The sequence below is a fragment of the Staurois parvus genome, unplaced genomic scaffold (assembly GCF_062004578.1).
Source record: "Staurois parvus isolate SC_StPar_1 unplaced genomic scaffold, SC_StPar_1.0 ptg000149l, whole genome shotgun sequence".
Taxonomy (NCBI): domain Eukaryota; kingdom Metazoa; phylum Chordata; class Amphibia; order Anura; family Ranidae; genus Staurois; species Staurois parvus.
The window spans coordinates 6,037,697-6,055,934 of NW_028317945.1; the positions used below are offsets into that span (position 1 = coordinate 6,037,697).

Here is an 18,238-nt window from a genome sequence, read left to right on the forward strand (position 1 = left end):
GATTCCCTATGTTGGTGTACCAAGCCCTTACTGGGCTAGGCAACTGCTATTATCAGTGTTACCTCCTCCAAGAGCCTGCTCAAAGATGTGGGATCGGGGGAAGGCATAGATTAGGGAGAACTGGTTCTTAATGTGTTACCAGTGGGACTCTCAACCTGGACACAACCTAACTTGTAAAACCTGAAATCCAGTAGATCCACATCCAGAGTTCCCCAATGCTGGCAGGCTGCTGAGAACATCTCAGAATGCAGGAACCACTCTCCTGGTATTAGCTGTTGACAACTGGGAAAAACCCCTCTGCCAGTTCTCTATACCTGGAATATGGACAGAGACGACACATGCTGTTTTAATCTAGAGAGAATGTGGTTCACCTTTCCCTCAACTGCACGACTCCTGGTGCCGACCTGGTGGTTGGTATACGCCACTGCCGTGGCATTGTCGGACCAAACCCTGACCACAATCTGTGCAACTGATTTGTCCAATAATCTAGCGTAAGGTGCACTGCCCAAAGCTCCAAGATATTTATGGGCAGTATTCTCTTCTGTGGAGACCAAGTCCCCTGAACTCTAGCCACCTCCAAACCAGCCCACCAACCAGAGAGATTGATGGTTCCTATTCTCCATATCCCTAGAAGGGAAAATACCCTTTCTCCAGATTCTGAACAACAACCACCAATTTGGATTTTGCAATAGCCTGGGGACAAAGCCCTTCAGCAATCCAATGACTGGAGCTTCACAAGCCAGAAAGAATGTTCCTCTGGATTAGAACTGCATGTAGGAAATCGCTTCAACGCAGACCTATACCATTTCGTCAAGCAGAGAAGTATCAAAGGAACGCCTGTCACCCCGACTGGGTGATTCTGTCAGAACCACTTCTTCGCCCTTGGGACACAGGACCAAGGTATTAGAGCAGGGACCAAGACTAGCTTAGATGCCAAACTGGAACTACTTAATTGAACAGAAATACACATTTTTTTACACTCAGAAATAGGGGCAGTCCCCACAGGAACAATTAAAACAAATATTACACATTGGGATAAACAACCCCACAAGGATTAGGTAGGAGCTTGATCACATTATCCTTAATAGTGCAAATTGTAAACAGTTCAGCCAACAGTGATCTATTTAACAGTAAGCTAATCAACAGCTAAGCACCCAGAAAATGCTTTGATTTATCAGGGAGCCCACCGCATACAGCCTGGCAACAAACCCACCTTGAATTCACAAAGTACATTACACATGCTGTTTTTCAGGTGTTTGATTTTACTTGTATAATCTGTCCATCATAAGACAAAACTCAAACAATATTCCAACAGTCTGAAAAGTGGAATTAATTTATCTTCATAGATTTCTTGTGGGAGATGGCTGATAAATATTTCTGCCCCAAATACAGGAGCTTCTTCAACCCAATCCGCAAGAGGGCCACCATATTTCCTGACCATTAACTTGTACAAGATTAGTATTACATCTTTCCATCCACTCAAGAAGGGAAGATTTATTGTCTTTATGCACAGAATTAATCCAAGCCTCCCTCTCAGCGTTCATCACGTTGTTGTCCATCATTAGAGATGGATCTGCTTTCTCCATGGACCATAATCAGTAGGTAGAAGGCTAGCCCCTAGTCCCCTTCAAAAGTGCCTGTCCTGGTTGGGTCTGTCACAGATACCTTTTGCTTCTTATATTTGACTTTAAACGTGGAACTGACTGCTCCCTGAGCAAAGGAACATTAGGGTATACTGAGATTGACACACCCCTGTGTCCCCAGCAAGCGCAGCACTGGAGCTAGGAGCTTTGTGAACACTGCAATGAACCCAGAAGGTCCCAAGAGGTGTACTTAACCCATTAGGTTTCTGCCGCTAAAGACAGAGCAAGTCACCTCAAAGACTGCCCTAGCATCCTCTGCCTGAGATACTTCTCTAAACACAGCAGCCTCAGACTCTGAAAAAAGCTTACAGCACCTGGCCCATCCATATACTAACCAGGACTGACCCCGTTTAGCTTTCAAGCTCAGACGAAATCAAGCGTGTTCACGGTGACGCGGTTGCACTTCACTGCAGCTCCACCGCCAGAAATAGCTACAATGCCAGACAAACGCAGTGGCCAGATACACCTGACACCACTGGACTATCATGAAATGTGAACACCGCCAGATTATACCCTCAGCCCCCCCACCTGAGGGTGCTGCACCTACTTCTTGGCTGCCTGCCCTTTCTGGGACCATTTAAGCCATTAATGTAGCAACTATATATTGCCACCTAACTATGCAGTCCCGCAGGGCTGCAGCTCCATAGCCATGTTGGTCTACAGCTATGTCATCATGCAGCTATGCTGGTACACAGGTATGCAGTTATGAAGGTACATAGTTATGCAGTTATGCATTCATGCAATTTAGTTTATGCAAGTATAAAAGTTCTCAGCTATGCAAGTGTGCAGATTATACAAGGACGCAGTACACACAAGTACTGTATGCATGTAAGAATGCAGTTTATTCAAATATAAGTATATAGTCTATACAAGTATGCATTTAAAGTATGCATGTATGCAGTTTATGCAAGTATGCATTTAAGTATGTATGTATGCAGTCCAAGCAAGTAAATTATGCATTAAAGTACACATGCAGTTTATGCATTTGAGTATGCATGTACATATGCAGTTTATGCATTTAGGTATGCATGTATGTATGCAGTTTATGAAAGAATAAAAATGCAGCTTGTGCAAATTCAGTTCATGTCCGCCTGGCAGTACTAGGGTCGTTGGTTCAAATCCCAACCACGGTACCACCTGATGGAGTTTGCATGTTCTCCCTGTGCCCGCGTGGGTTTTCCTCCGAGTATTCCGGTTTCCTCCCACACGTCAAAGACATGCTGGTAGGTTAATTAGCTCGTCTAAATCGGCCCCAGTATAGGCATGTATGGATGTGCGTTAGGGACCTTAGAATGTACACTCCTTGAGGGTTAAGGACTGATGTGAATGTACAATACATATATATGTAAAGCGCTGCGTAAATTGACAGCGCTATATAAGTACCTGTGTATTGTTTCTTCAAAAAAAACATGTCAAAAGTACCGGAATTTGGCTCCATACTATTTTTGCAGGACTATCCAAGCACATGTGCATCAAACGCAGCCTGAATGCAGCCTCTATGCCACTTCAGTGCAGTCTAAGGGCCAGTTCACTCCACAAAACACACTCTGGTGTGAACTGTAAGCAAAAACTTATCCGGAACCGCATCCACACTCCATTCTGGTGCATTTCTTATGTGTTTTGCTGTGTTCCAGTACTCTGTTTCAGTTATGTTCCAGTGCAGAAAAAATGCAGCATGTTTTACTTCATTTTTCTGCACCGGAAATTGACTGGAACTGACTGCACTGGTGTGGTGTGAACTAGGGTCATTGGAATACATGGAAAATACTGTGCATACATTTTTGATGCAGAAAAAAAAAATACACTGGACTGCATCTGGTGTGAACCAGCTCCTGCATATGAAATGCAAGTTATTCTGGAGCAACAACTCCTAAAAGCGCACCGATACCAGTGCAGGGGTGTATCAGAAAACGGTTGTACAAGCCCCCTGGGATTATGCAGGATAATGCAGTGTATAACCGTATCCTGTCTGGTCATGCAGCTCCCCTACAGGTAGTACTCCCACATCTTCATCTATCCAGAGACTGCTCCATATCCCTGCTATCTCTCAGGAGCCTCACTAATCCTTCAGCCCACATGTGACTTCAACCATAAGCCAAAATGGTCACTCCTCTACTTCCTGCCTCCACTGCACAAGAGTAGGCTATACAGAGTTTCCCAGCGGCCTCTAGTGGCTGGAGGAGAAAACTGCTGCCCAGTACTCCTTCAGAGACACACACAGAGCATGGCCTGTCCAGACCAAATAGCATACTGCCCCCAGTGGCCACCAGGAGAATGATACGTTACATTTTTAAAGAAACTATGCAAATGTAAACTTACCATTCCTGCCAAAGGACTCTGAATTATAACAGGAGTTAAACCTTCAACCATCATTGTGGCCTCTGTCTTACAATACCTTCAAGGACTCTGTACCCCTTACATCTGGGGTCCACCCTCTTGGACCTGTACACCACCCTGCTGGAAAGCACCTTGATCAGAACAAATACTGCACAAGGTTCCATTATGCAGGGTTCAGCACCATATGGCTGCATTACAGGTAAACCTTGAGGATTCTTCTCTCATATACAGCGAGGCTGGGGTACCATCCATTTAAGCTAACAGTTTTCCAAATGGATCAGATTCCAGTTCTTGATTCACAGAAGAACCGTTCTGGACCTCCAAGTATGCTCCAAGACCACAAGCACAAGTGACCAGCCACCTTACAGACACTGGTGAAAAAAACTGATGTACTTCCTGTACAGGAGGAGGAGTTATATAGGGGAGGACTTCCCTTTTTGATTGATCCATTCAGCTAGAGGTGGAGCATAACCCAGATAGTAATGATTATAGCCTGCTCTGTGTCCCATGATGTACGATAAAGAAATGCACAATTTAACCTAAAAACATTTATAATTAAAGGTTAAATGCTTCTGTTGAGCTTGATACAGTGTATGCAAACCAGAAATCTATTTTCATTATGTTGGCATCACGCCTCACTGTATGCATACTGTTGCAAGTTTTTGGTCTTTAGATCCTGCCAGTAACTTCCTGTTTCATGTTGAGAACACTGAGTTATTGCTTTGCAACTAGCCACAATGTTGTCAGCCTGCAATGCACTCCTTCAGTTGGCTGTTGGGCTGTCTATTAGGTCTGCAGGAGGCAGACCCAGTAGCCTTACCCCAACCTATTCTCTACACATTCCACTATTTTGCTCATCCATGTCTTACACCCATCTGCTTATTGTGTATGCTGTCCACGCTCTTCGCTTGCCATCATACCTTCTACCCTCCCCTCCTGCACAGACAGCCCAGCGTCATAATCTCCACCATCCTCTCCTGCATAGATGGGTTACTGCTCTACCCTTCACCCTCTTCTGTGCAGACTGCTCATCTTCATGCTCTCTTCTCCAGCCTAGATGGCTCACCGTCCCACCCCCTGCCCTCCTCGCCTGCCTAGATGGCTCGCCATCCCACCCTCTGCCCTGCTCTCCTGCACAGATGCTTCACCATCATACCCTTCCCTCCTCTTCTGTGTAGGCAGCTTACCATCATACCCTTGTCTCCTGCACGTGCTCATTGCCATACTTTAAGCGCACCCTGAAAACCCATCTCTTCAGAGAAGCCTACCCTGCCCTCACCTAACTGCCGATCGCCTCCGCTCTTCCCACCACTCCATCCCCACAGCTATTTCCTCCTGTACCACTCTCCCCTCCCTCCTAGATTGTAAGCTCCAAGGAGCAGGGTTCTCGAACCCTTCGTGTATTGTATTGTATTGTTACTGTACTGTCTCCCATTATAATGAACAGCGCTGAGCAAACTGTTGGCGCTATATAAATACTCAATAATAATAATACCCTCTGATTTTGCACAGATTGGCTTCCCATCAAACCCTCTGTCCTCCTCTACTGCCCATCTTCACACCATCCGCAATACTGTAGTGCACACACTGTCCATTAACCTACATCTTTAAATTCTCTCCTCCACATCCTGCCTACTAGCATCTAGAATGTTTCCCTACACATACTTGTCACTATAACACCTATTTAGCATTGTCTGTCATATCCCCCAACCTGTTCATTCTGGAGTGGGCACACTTTTGCGCAAAGTTAAAAAACAAAACATTTCATGTACAACACTGATAGAGTTTCTCACATGCCAGAATCCCCTTAAAGGAAGATATATCAAATATAAATGCTACACAACCTTTAATACTACTAAAATTGCCACAATGACTTACCAGATGCTGTAGCTGCCGCTTCCTCTGCTAACAGCTGGTCCTTCTCCTGTCGCAGTCTCTGAATATCCCACTCGTGATGTCTCTGAAGCTCAGACAGGAGCTGTTTGTGAGAAGCCTCCATCTGAGACAGACTGTGCTCACAGGCTTCCTGTAAAACAGACAGGAGGAAAGTCTAAGAATGAATGCAGGTCAAATGATACTAGCGCTATCACCAGATAGAAAAAAAAAACCAAGCAACTGTATTAATGGAAAGAACAATCCGGTAATGTACGTTAGAGTAACTGGCATCTTATATACAGAAGACGATCGCAAATGGTCCAAAACAATACAGCATGCCCTGGAAGTCAAAGTCACAGGTCTACTACATTTCACAGATGTGAAGTAGTATACATACTTTAGACTGCAGAGTTTACATGCTTTTATACATGCTACAAGATATTTACAAGACAAAGTGACTCACCTGAGAAATAAAGCCTGAAGGAACGGTCACTTCATATCCTCCTTTCTGAGATTCTATTTCTTTTCTTGCCTTCTCAAGCTGCATCTTTAAACTCTGTATCTAAAGAAGTGTAGCACAACTTTTACAACTTTTGCTTTTATAAAAACAATGAGAAAACAACAAAGGCCCATATAAAACTCACGACATTCATTTAAAGACTAAATAAAAGGCAAAACAAAAGTTTTGTTCATTTTGGATAGAGTAAGGGAAGGTTATAACCCGTCAGTTTTTTTCCATCTGTGTGCAAGCCAACAAACACCAGAGTATCAATCCTACAATTATAAGTGAAAAAAAAAATGTTTTTTCAGTTACATGCCCAGATTGTTCCAATGTATAAATAAATGCTTGTTAGCGCAACATATAGCATGTACTGTAACTACCTTCGCTTGTTTAAACCATTAAGAATTAGCTACTTAAAGAGTAATTCTTCATCTCAATGTACCAAGGAATTTGTATCCAAGGACAAAACATTTTTTTGGTTCTACATGCAGTCAGGTCCATAAATATTGGGACATCTAAATACCACCACAATGGATTTGAAGTGAAACGAACAAGATGTGCTTTAACTGCAGACTGTCAGCTTTAATTTGAGGGTACTTACATCCAAATCAGGTGAACGGTATAGGAATTACAACAGTTTGCATATGTGCCTCCCACTTGTTAAGGGACCAAAAGTAATGGGACAGAATAATAATCATAAATCAAACTTTCACTTTTTAATACTTGGTTGCAAATCCTTTGCAGTCAATTACAGCCTGAAGTCTGGAACGCATAGACATCACCAGACGCTGGGTTTCATCCCTGGTGATGCTCTGCCAGGCCTCTACTGCAACTGTCTTCAGTTCCTGCTTGTTCTTGGGGCATTTTCCCTTCAGTTTTGTCTTCAGCAAGTGAAATGCATGCTCAAATCGAATTCAGGTCAGGTGATTGACTTGACCATTGCATAACATTCCGCTTCTTTCCCTTAAAAAACTCTTTGGTTGCTTTTGCAGTATGCTTTGGGTCATTGTCTAGATTGTAAGCTCGAAAGAGCAGGGCCCTCGATCCCCTCATGTTTTGCATTGTATTGGTATTGTTCTGTCACATGTTCTGTCCCCCTTTGTAATGTACAGCACTGAGCGAACCATTGGCGCTTTATAAATACTGTATAATAATAATAATTGTCCATCTGCACTGTGAAGCAGCGTCCAATGAGTTCTGAAGCATTTGGCTGAATATGAGCAGATAATATTGCCCGAAACACTTCAGAATTCATCCTGCTGCTTTTGTCAGCAGTCACATCATCAATAAATACAAGAGAAGCAGTTCCATTGGCAGCCATACATGCCCATGCCATGACACTACCACCACCATGCTTCACTGATGAGGTGGTATGCTTAAGGATCATGAGCAGTTCCTTTCCTTCTCCATACTCTTCTCTTCCCATCACTCTGGTACGAGTTGATCTTGGTCTCATCTGTCCATAGGATGTTGTTCCAGAACTGTGAAGGCTTTTTTAGATGTTGTTTTGGCAAACTCTGTTGTGGGCTTTTGAATTATGTCTCAAAAACATGATTTATCAAGACATAATCCTATATAACATCAAGTCAGCATAGCCGGATGTTAAGGGGTTAATTTGTCTTGGTTGGAAAGTCAATGACCATCTAGCTAGAGAAATGTAATGGGTGAAGGGATTGTTTTTCTTTCCTCCTAGAGACAATACTATTTTGAAGTTCTACAGGTGATCAAACACCATTATTCAGACTTCAATAAGCAGGTAAACATATACAAGGTCTGGACATGACAATAGAGGAACCAAACTGATTGTCTGAGAGCTTACCCAAACCTTGTAGAGTGTGATGAACTAACAGACCTCTGAAACTATTACCATATACTATTGTTCACCAAGGGTGAAAGCATTAACAATTGTTTACCATGAGCCCAATACAAGGGCCATGCAAATAGAGAGTTTTTTTTTCCCTACACAGAGAAAATGTTGATTCTGAAACAAAGGGGTGAAATTCAGGACATTTAAGTTTAAAAGTTCACTGTATATCATGACAAAAATATACTACAAAAACATATCATAAATAAGATGTTATAGATTTTAAACACCACTAAATACTCAGCAATGGGAACTATATATCACTAATTTGAGTATTGAGATGATGGGAAGTAAGATGTATTATAGACTAGCATTAGTTACATGTCTTATCAGGAAACAAACAGGATGGTACTTCAAGGAGGAATAACCGAATATACACCTATATTCCATGGTCCCTATTTAGAATAATATAGGTATCACTGCTATATCTGGATAGAGCCGTATATTTTATTCCTGAAATTACCTGAAGATTCCACCCAAGGTATGAGTCATCTCAAATACTCACATTGTTCTGTGATACATGACCGCCACCTGGCGGGCAGGTGAGAAATAGCTTATGTACACACATTTCTCAACTAGCCAATCAGGAAGCCTGGTGGGAAGGTATCTTAGAACAATGGACTAGTGGATATAAAAGCCCATGTGCTTTAAGGAAAGGGGATTCCTCATAAAAAACCTCATGGAAAGACCTGACATCTGAAGAAGATCTGCTGAATAACTACTCTTCCATCTTTTCAAACTTCCTAAAACTTTAAACCTCTAATCTTATAACTTCCTACATTCTCCCCTACTGAATCTATCACTTGCTATATATATCAGTCTAAAGGCGTTCCACTGCCAGCTAAATCCACGGGAGAGTTGCCTAGTCTGAATTCCGGGTGTGGTGAGATATTTATTTGATTTTTGTATTAATTATTTTCTCTGTTGTGTGGAATCATAAAATTACCTTAGTGTATCATAACAATATTGGGTAGTTAGATATATGTAGTAAGATACTGTGTTACTGTTAAAAATTGTTTATTGCCATATTATAAATTTTTTTCATATTTCATAATTTATTGAATATTAATAACCAGAGTATCATATATCAAGGGCTTGCTTCTTGCAATCCTATGGCCACGGCTTGTAAGAATATAACCTTTGAGATATTCGAAATTATTAATTATTAATAAATTTAATAAATATCATATCATTTAAAATTTGTGATTGATGTAATTAGTTAGAGACCTTATTAGTGTGTCTTACATTGGTAGGATATATTTTTGATTGTGTGTACCAATATTCATTTATCACCAGTCTTTTGCGTTTTGTGTTAATATATATATAATTTTTGTACATAAATAAATTTTTATATTTATTTATTATAAGGCAAATTTTGTGTGTATGGTACGAAATCATATTGGCTAAAAGAATTCAAGGTATAATAATAAGTGGTGATCAAATTATCAAAGTGTCCAAATTATTGGTTTACTAAATATTTGCCGTATTTTAACGGCTGGAGGCACTGTAATATTTCATCTAAGGGAAAGGGACACGCCCTTTATAAATAATATATATCCTTACATAAACCACCACAACATAAATTTGGAGGCACTGCTGAGATTCATAGAAATCGTACCATAACACAAAACGCACTGGTGATTGTATATTTGTACACTTTATCAAACATATATTTTGTATCAAAATGGCATCCAGTAATCACGGATCCACCTCTTCCAAGCATAACGAGGAAAATATGGCGGCTCAAGGCATTGAACAAGAAGCTATGAAGCCAGCTCGGAAAGCTGCCGGTGCTTGGCAGAAGTATGTTGAAAATGAAGTAATAAATTATCTCCGCAAGAAATTGAATTTGGGGGATAGCAATAATGAATTTGTGGATGAAGAGAAAAAGCAGGCTATTAGCACTTTTGAGGACCTGTTCAACCAAAAGGGCCAGGTTGTTGGGTTTTTAATAGCATTTGCTGGAGCAGAAAGTGATAGAAGCCGTGACAGACTTCTCCTAGAAGCTTGGCCCATGTTATGGTTCATGACCGCTGGAGCTGCCCAGCAGACCATGACTCTAAGGGAAGAGTTGTCAGAGGCTCGCCTCTTGTTAGAAAGCAAAAATCAGGACATTGAGTCTTTGAAAGGGAAGCTTGGTCATGCCGGTGTTCGTTTAGACGAATCCGAGAAACATTATGATAGATTGGTCGGAGACTTTCGAAGTGCTCAAGACCTATATGAAAGAAACTTTCAGGAATTAAAACAACTTCAAAAGAAGTATCAGGACTTAAAAGATGAGGTGGAGTACTTCAGATCAGAGAGGTTATCTCCTGTCAAAATTAAAGTTCACCCAGGGGATAAGCACGACCAGTCAGAACTTACCTTGATAAAATCTGAGCAGAAAACTCTGGAGGAGCAGATTATAAGGTTGACGGCCCAAATAAATTCTGGGGTCCAAAGACGGACCAACCCAGTCAAGCCAGAGGCTGATGAGCGGAGATACCCGCATCACAGCGAAGTATCTGATAGTGAGTCAGGGTCAGAATATAGGTCACCTCCTAGGCTTTCAAGATACACTCCAGAGCGCTCTGAAGAAAAATATGAGGTTTCATATAGGCAGGAAGGGAAATCCCAGGGGTCATTCAGGAGATATGACACCCCAAAGGTTATTAAGTTCCTGAAGGACACTGTTCCTATGTTTTCTAAGAAAGGGTCCCTTGAGATCACCGAACACATGAGAACATATGAACAGACGTTAGAGATTATGGGCATTAGAGATGACCACACCAAAATAGAATTGCTGCCATGGGTGTTTGAAGAGAAATACCGGCAATTCTTTGAGACCTTGAGGGCCTATTCTAATCAGTCCTGGAGAGAGGTTAAACATAAGTGCCACATGGAATTTGGGCCTTATAAAACTGTAACCTCTGCCAAGGCTGCGGCCTACAATTTAAAGTGTGGTCCTCACCAAAGCCCTGCAGAATTTCTGGCTGTCCTCAGAAATGCCTATTTCCTGGCTGAAAAGGATCCCAATCCTAACCAGCCAGAATTCAAGACACTATTCTATGAAGCATTACCTGCTTACATAAAATTGGGACTTGCAAAGGATTACAGAAAGGGATGCTCTCTTGATTGGTTGGTGAGAGAGAGTGACTATTTATTCTCGATCCAACAGTCCAGTGAGGGCGGGATAAAAAGAGAACCTAAAAATAGCCCCAAGATAGTAGCAGCCACTACCGTTTCCCCTCCAAATCCAAATTTGCAGGCAGAGAAGAAATCATATGCGGAAGTAGTCCGTGGGGGTAAAACCAATGGTTCCCCTAGATTTGTACCTCAAGCCCAGCAAGTGAAGGAGGTCCAAAACTTTGCACCCCAAAACCAGTGGGTGAGAAAGGATAGACAAAAGCCAGGGAACTACGGTAGTGGAAGTGAGAAGAATAAAAAGTATGGTAAGGGTCAGTACAGTGATGAGAATCAAAGGAGGCAATGGTATCCTCAGAGGTTCTATTATCCTCGCCAAAACCAACATGGGAATTTTTATGGGAACCCCAATTTCAACAGGCCCCATAATTACAATAAGAATCCCAATTTTAATAAAAACTCCGACTTCCAAAGATTTCCTCCACGCCAAGAACACCCTCAGGCTCAAAGGGGGGATACAGTACCCCAGGCTCCCTTTAATAACAGGGAGACCCCAAAACCTCAGAGAGAACAATGGCGTCGGGACCAGAGCAGTAGTTCTGACTCTGAGTCTCATTACCAGTCTCGTCCAAAATACAAGCGCAAGTATAGGAAAAGGGAGAATCAACAGAATGACTCCTCTGAGCGTATTGGACAAATAGAGGCACAGGTCAGCAAAATGGCTGAACAAATGGACAGGCTTGTCACTCAATTTCCATCCAATCCTTTTTTAGGAGCAGCTCCTGTGACCAACCAAGGGTCACAGAATTAACAGGCAACCAAGCCTTAAACCAACAGGGGAGGACACTGAGTCAAATGACAGGAGATGTGTGCCCCGTCCCTGACACGCCTACTAATAGAGAATCTAGTTCTCAGGCAAAGGGGGACCAGTTGTTGGTTATTAATGATTCTCCTGTTTTTCAGTGTCCATCTATTGCCCCTAATATAGTCGCGGCATCGGAAGTCGTCGGGATTGACAAGCCAGACGGAGCACCAACTTCTAGTTGTGCTTCTGTCTTGAGACAATCCAAGAATCCCACCAGGGAGGATAAGGGTAATGTGTCCACCACATGCGGTGAGATAAGAGCCAGTCATATGTTATTGAAGGGCCCACAGATCTTCAACCACACTAATTTCATGTGTGAGCTGACTGAATCTGATGGGAGATATTATGCCACGGTGCAGGTGCAGGATACCAGTGATCTTTCGATTATCGGCTTAATAGACACTGGATCCCAAGCAACCATCATGTCACAGGAACATTTTGATAAAGTGGCGAATGTCATGCCCACCAAGCCGAGACTTAAAAGCTTTGACAGCTCATTGATTGGTGTAGGTGGAGACCCTTTACAGGTCATGGGTACCGCCTGGCTTAAACTGAAACTGGGTAATAAGGAACTGAGACACCCCATCATCATTGCTAGCATATCCCAGCACCACATGATAATTGGAATGGACTTCCTAAAAAGGCTGAACACCATAGTTGACTGTGTGAACCAAGTCCTGTGGTCACAGGTAAATACCCCGATTAAATATGGGAAACTTAAAACTCCCCATTCCCGACAACACTGCCACCTGGTGGAAGAAAGGCCTGGATCATTAGAAATCCATTTCAGGAACAGCCAACTTCCTGATATAACGGTTATCAAACCTGATGACCATAACCCTATCAGAAGAGATGAGGAACACATTTTTAGAATTCCCCAAGAGAAAATAAAAGATATTTCCCTCCAAGATGACATCCTTACGATATCTTTTCATCAGGAGGATAAACCAAGAAAAGGGGGAGATCATACCCAATTCTTGACAGGTATTGAAAGGGTTAACAGCGACTTGTTTATCCCCATCCGGATAAATGGTCTTAATAGGTCAAAATATGCCAAACTAGATTTGAGACAGGAACACAGCTTTGTAAGCCATGGGTTGATAAAACACCTGACCGAAATGGAAATGATCCGTTTCTCCACACCTCAGCGTCATTGGATTTCAGACTCCCTTGATGACTCTGATGATCACAATTCAATGGCTAGGTGTCTCTTAAACGTCACTGTAGGAAACAAAACAACCACCCATGTGTTCCTAGTCTTGGATAATCCCCAAACTAAAATTTATTTTGGCAACGATATATTACATCGCTTTGCAACGCAAGTCGACCTAATTAATGACTGTTTATGGAGTCGACTAAAGGGGGACCCCGAAAAATACCAAAATCTGGACTTAGCTTTAAAATCCCAGCAACAGATGCCTTATGCTGTTGAAGTCCAGGTAGCCCAAAAGATTACAATTCCTAAGGGCATAAATAATTTCATACTCCCCATCCAAGTTAAAAAGGGACATAGACTGAAGGGGTCAGATGCATTAGTATGCCTCTCCCATAAAATGCAGGGGGAGGGACTGAACATTACCCACACGCCCCTAGTCAACACACATCAATCCCCGATGTACATTTACATCCATAATCTGTCCAATCAGGACATCGTCTTACCCAAAGAGACCCTTATTGGTCTAGCGGTAGAGACTGAATATTATACCTTTGGGGTCACTAACCAGGTGATTGGACTCATCCCCGATGAATATTTGTCGGAGGAACAATTAATTGAACAAACATTCCATTCACTACCAGAGGGTATTTTCACCATAGAGTCCATTTATCCATTCGATTCTAAAGATGGCACCTGTCGAATCGAAGAGACATCAATTGTCTTTGATCACCCAATCAAAGAACAAGAGTACCCCAAAGAACCTGGATGGCAGGAGAACACACACACACATCACATACCCAATGACCTCACCGCGAAACTTGAAGAGGCATATGAGATAGGTCAGCCGGAAAGCTTTCCTGGATTCAAGGAGTTAGTGGAAGAGATGGTGGCCCTCGCCGACGCGTGTGCCAGTGATCTCGACCGACAATTGCTCCGAGAGCTTCTCCTTGAATTCCAAGAGATCTTTGCCAAGGATTCTTACGATTGTGGGACTACTGACCTACACATCGCTAGGATCCAAACAGATCCAGATGCCCCACCAGTATTCGTAAGACAGTATAGGTTACCATTAGCTTCCTATGAATCTCTAGCTGAGATTATCAGGAAGTTACATGAAAGGGGTATAATTCGGCCCATTCACAGCTCCTACAACCACCCGATCCTGGGTATCTTAAAACCCAATGGACAATGGCGTCTGTGCGCTGACCTCCGTCAGCTAAACAAGCGTGTGTACATGTCAGGATGGCCTGTCCCATACATAGACCAATGTCTCGCCCAGCTCCAAGGATCCCAAGTTTTCACAGCCTTGGATTGTGCACAGGGGTATTGGACCATAAAGGTGAGTGAGGAAGACCAATACAAACTGGCCTTCAGTTTTGGGAATCGACAATATTGTTGGGTGAGAATGCCTTTCGGATTCATAAATTCCGGACATGAATTTGCTGTGTTCATGCACAAGGCCATGCCAGACGCCTTCGAAAGGGGGACGTTGGCATATGTGGACGATATCCTGATCAAAAGTACAGATATGGCCAAACACATTACAGAACTTCGGCATGTACTGGGCCAATTAAAAGCAGCAGGAGTTAAACTGTCCTTACAGAAAGCCCAGTGGTGTCGCACGAAGGTAAACTTCCTAGGCCATGAAGTTACTGCTGAAGGTTTGAACCCACAAAAGAAGAAAGTTGAGGCGGTTCTGAATTGTAAAGTCCCTACTAACCTTAAAGAATTGAGATCATTCCTAGGTATGGTGAACTACTCGCGTAAGTTTATTGATAATTACGCCGAGATAAGCAAGCCGTTGCTTCACCTACTGAAGAAGGATGTCGAATGGTCGTGGGGTAAGAAACAGGAGGACGCCATGAAGGAATTAAAGGAACGTCTCACACAAGCTCCGTGTCTCGGATATCCCGAAGGGGGTAAATATTTCTATCTAGAGACAGGGTTTACGCAGGTAAGTATGAGTTCTGTTCTTTACCAGAAACGTGATGATGTCAGTAAGGTGATTGCCTATGCCAGTAAAACTTTGTCCCCGGTTGAAGTAAAGTTCAGTGACTGTGAAAAAGCTCTATTGTCCACCGTGTGGGCATTACAGAATTTTCGCAGTTACATTCAGGGAGAGAGAATCATTGTTGAAACGGCACACCAGCCTTTACAGTATTTAAAGAGTGAACGTATCAAGGGAGGAAATGTGTCTAATAGCCGCATCACTGCTTGGACTTTGTCTTTGCAAGGGTGGCCTCTTGAAATTCGGTACAAACAGAACAAGGAAAGTCCAGTAGCCCAGGGCCTAGCCGAGCTCCATGATTGTTCCGCAACTACGCCTGCTATGGAGGGCCCGGACACTGACTTTCTGGAAGAACAACTGTTCTCTCCCTACAAGGTTTACGATGAAGAATACTGTAAACAGCTGCCGTGTGTATATGTGGATGGTTGTGCTTTTCAGCACAAGGATGGGGAACAGCTCCAACTAGTGGCAGGTATTGGAATCGTTTGGACCCAAGGTGTCACCCCAATTTCTGTGGGATACAAACTTGGACCAAAAAGCAGTCAGGTTGCTGAACTTACTGCAATCCTTAGAGCAGTTGAGATGGCTATAGAGTTCAACATCAGAGAGTGTGCCATCATAACCGATTCCAATTATGTCAGGAATAGTTTTGTGGAGTATTTCCCTAGGTGGAAGCGAAACAACATGAACAAGAGTAATCACAAACCCGTGAAACATGGTAAGCTCTTTTGTCACATCGATGAACTGGTAAGGTCCAATGATCTCACCCTGCACTTCAAGAAGACCAAAGGCCACTCCAAGGTTCTAGGTGCCGAGAAAGAAGGGAACGATCTGGCCGATTCTCTAGCCAAGGAAGGGGCAATCACCGGTGAACTGTTAGACATTGACCAATTTTTAGGTACCGTACAGGTTGAAGCTGTCACCAGGCAACAGGCCAGAACAGCTGGTGATCCGAATGCAATACAGTGGAGTCACGATTCTCCTAGTGAGGATTTAATTACTGCCCAAAAAGAAGACCCAATAATTGGCTTGTTTTATAGTCATATAGAAGATCCCAACCAAAATCCCATAAATAAGGAAGTATGTAGTGGGAAGGAGGATTTACGTATCTTAATGAAATCCAAATCCCAATTCTCTTTATACCAGGGATTGTTGATACGAACCTCAAAGGGTGGCGTACAACAATGGGTCGTCCCACTTAAATTTAGAGGTTTGATGCTACAGCATGCCCATGATGCTCCCACTTCCGGTCATCGTGGAGAAAAGATCACGTATGAGATCCTGCGGGATTATGCCTACTGGCCTCATATGTTACGTGATGTGAAGGAGTACTGCCAAGGTTGCCTAATATGTCCCCAATTTCAACCTACCAAGCCAACTCACAGAGCACCTCTCCAGAAGAGGGGGATATGTATGCCTTGGTCAGACCTTCAGATGGATTTTATTGGGCCAGTAACAAAATCTTCACGAGGAAATCGGTATATGTTAACAGTTACATGTTTATTCACCAAGTATGTCGAATGTATACCAGCACCAAATAACAGCTCCGAGACATGTGCTGCATTGCTAATAAATCATGTATTTTCTCGTTTTGGTCTCCCACAGAGGATAGAGTCTGATAGAGGATCGCACTTCACTAGCGAAGTGATGGCCAAATTGTGGAAAATTTTGGGGGTTAAAAGGAAATTGCATATCGCCTATCGGCCAGCCTCTAGTGGTGGTGTAGAACGATACAATCAGACCATCGTTAACGTCCTTAAGAAATTTGTTAAGGAAACAGGCAAAGATTGGGATGTCAAACTCCCGCTGGTCCTGATGGCGTTGAGGGCTACTCCGAATACAGTTACAAAAATGTCATCTTTTGAACTGATGACAGGTAGACGGATGGTACTGCCCCAGCACTTATTGTATCGCACTACAGATCAAAATTTGATCAATGCTACCACCACACACCAGTACATAGAGGATTTACGTAAACATCTGCAATATGCTTTTGCCTTTGCCCAGCGAAATTTGGAAAGAGCTGCAACTAGTGCTAAGACATACTATGATCTCAAAACCTCCAAGAAGGAATATGAGATTGGTGACAAGGTCTATCTATACAACTTTGCAAGAGACCAGATCAAGGAACGGAAATTCCTTCCATCTTGGAAAGGTCCGTTCTCTATCATTGATAAAATCTCTCCGGTCGCATATAAATTGCAGGTTACCCGGTATGGTGAAATCAGTGATAGATGGGTGCACATCAATCAATTACGTGCTTGCCATCCGAAGTCTCAATTGCAGTTGTTGGAAGACTAACCCACCAGTTCCTATCTGGAGATATTGAGATCATTCTTAAATTTCCTTTAAACATATAATTCATCTTTTGCCTTACAGGATCCAGTAATATAATTTTATGTATATCCCATACTTAAACTGTTCATTTTAATAATTTAGAAAGGAAGGCCCAGACTGTGATCAGACCGGCGATCGGAGGTGTCAATGACCAGACCCTAGAAGGAAGCTATAATGTCCTGTGGGAAAGACCAGATGCCAGAGATCGATCCGGAGACGATAACCTGATGTCCCAGGCCACCAAGGGCCAGTCCAGAGGAAAAGACCCGCCTAGGAGACCGTCTAAGAGACCTGTCGTGCGGAGGACCCATGGACCCCAAGGTGGATGTGCCAGGCCGGCCTCATCACAAGACCAGGATCGTCATCAGAAGTGTCCATCTAAAGACGCCGAGTCAAGTTGAGGACCAACCAGCATCACCGCTGCCATTTTATTATTAAAAAAAAAAAAAAAAAAAATTATTATTTTTTTTTTATTTCATTCACTTCACCGGAGAAGACGAACAATCACTCTAGCCAAAAGCCCCACTC

General features: G+C 42.8%; 1 protein-coding gene across 3 annotated transcripts in view; it reads right to left on the minus strand.

Moving 5' to 3' along the window:
• The window catches only part of TRIOBP (TRIO and F-actin binding protein), a 129,955-nt gene that overhangs the window by 35,381 nt on the left and 76,336 nt on the right, over positions 1 to 18,238 (minus strand). For all 3 annotated transcript variants that reach the window (XM_089674277.1, XM_089674278.1, XM_089674276.1), the window contains exons 7-8: positions 6,319 to 6,417; positions 5,859 to 6,006 (exon numbers count right to left, since the gene is read on the minus strand). In XM_089674277.1, the coding sequence (XP_089530403.1) occupies positions 5,859 to 6,006; positions 6,319 to 6,417 (247 nt within the window). The remainder of the gene's footprint in view (positions 1 to 5,858; positions 6,007 to 6,318; positions 6,418 to 18,238) is intronic.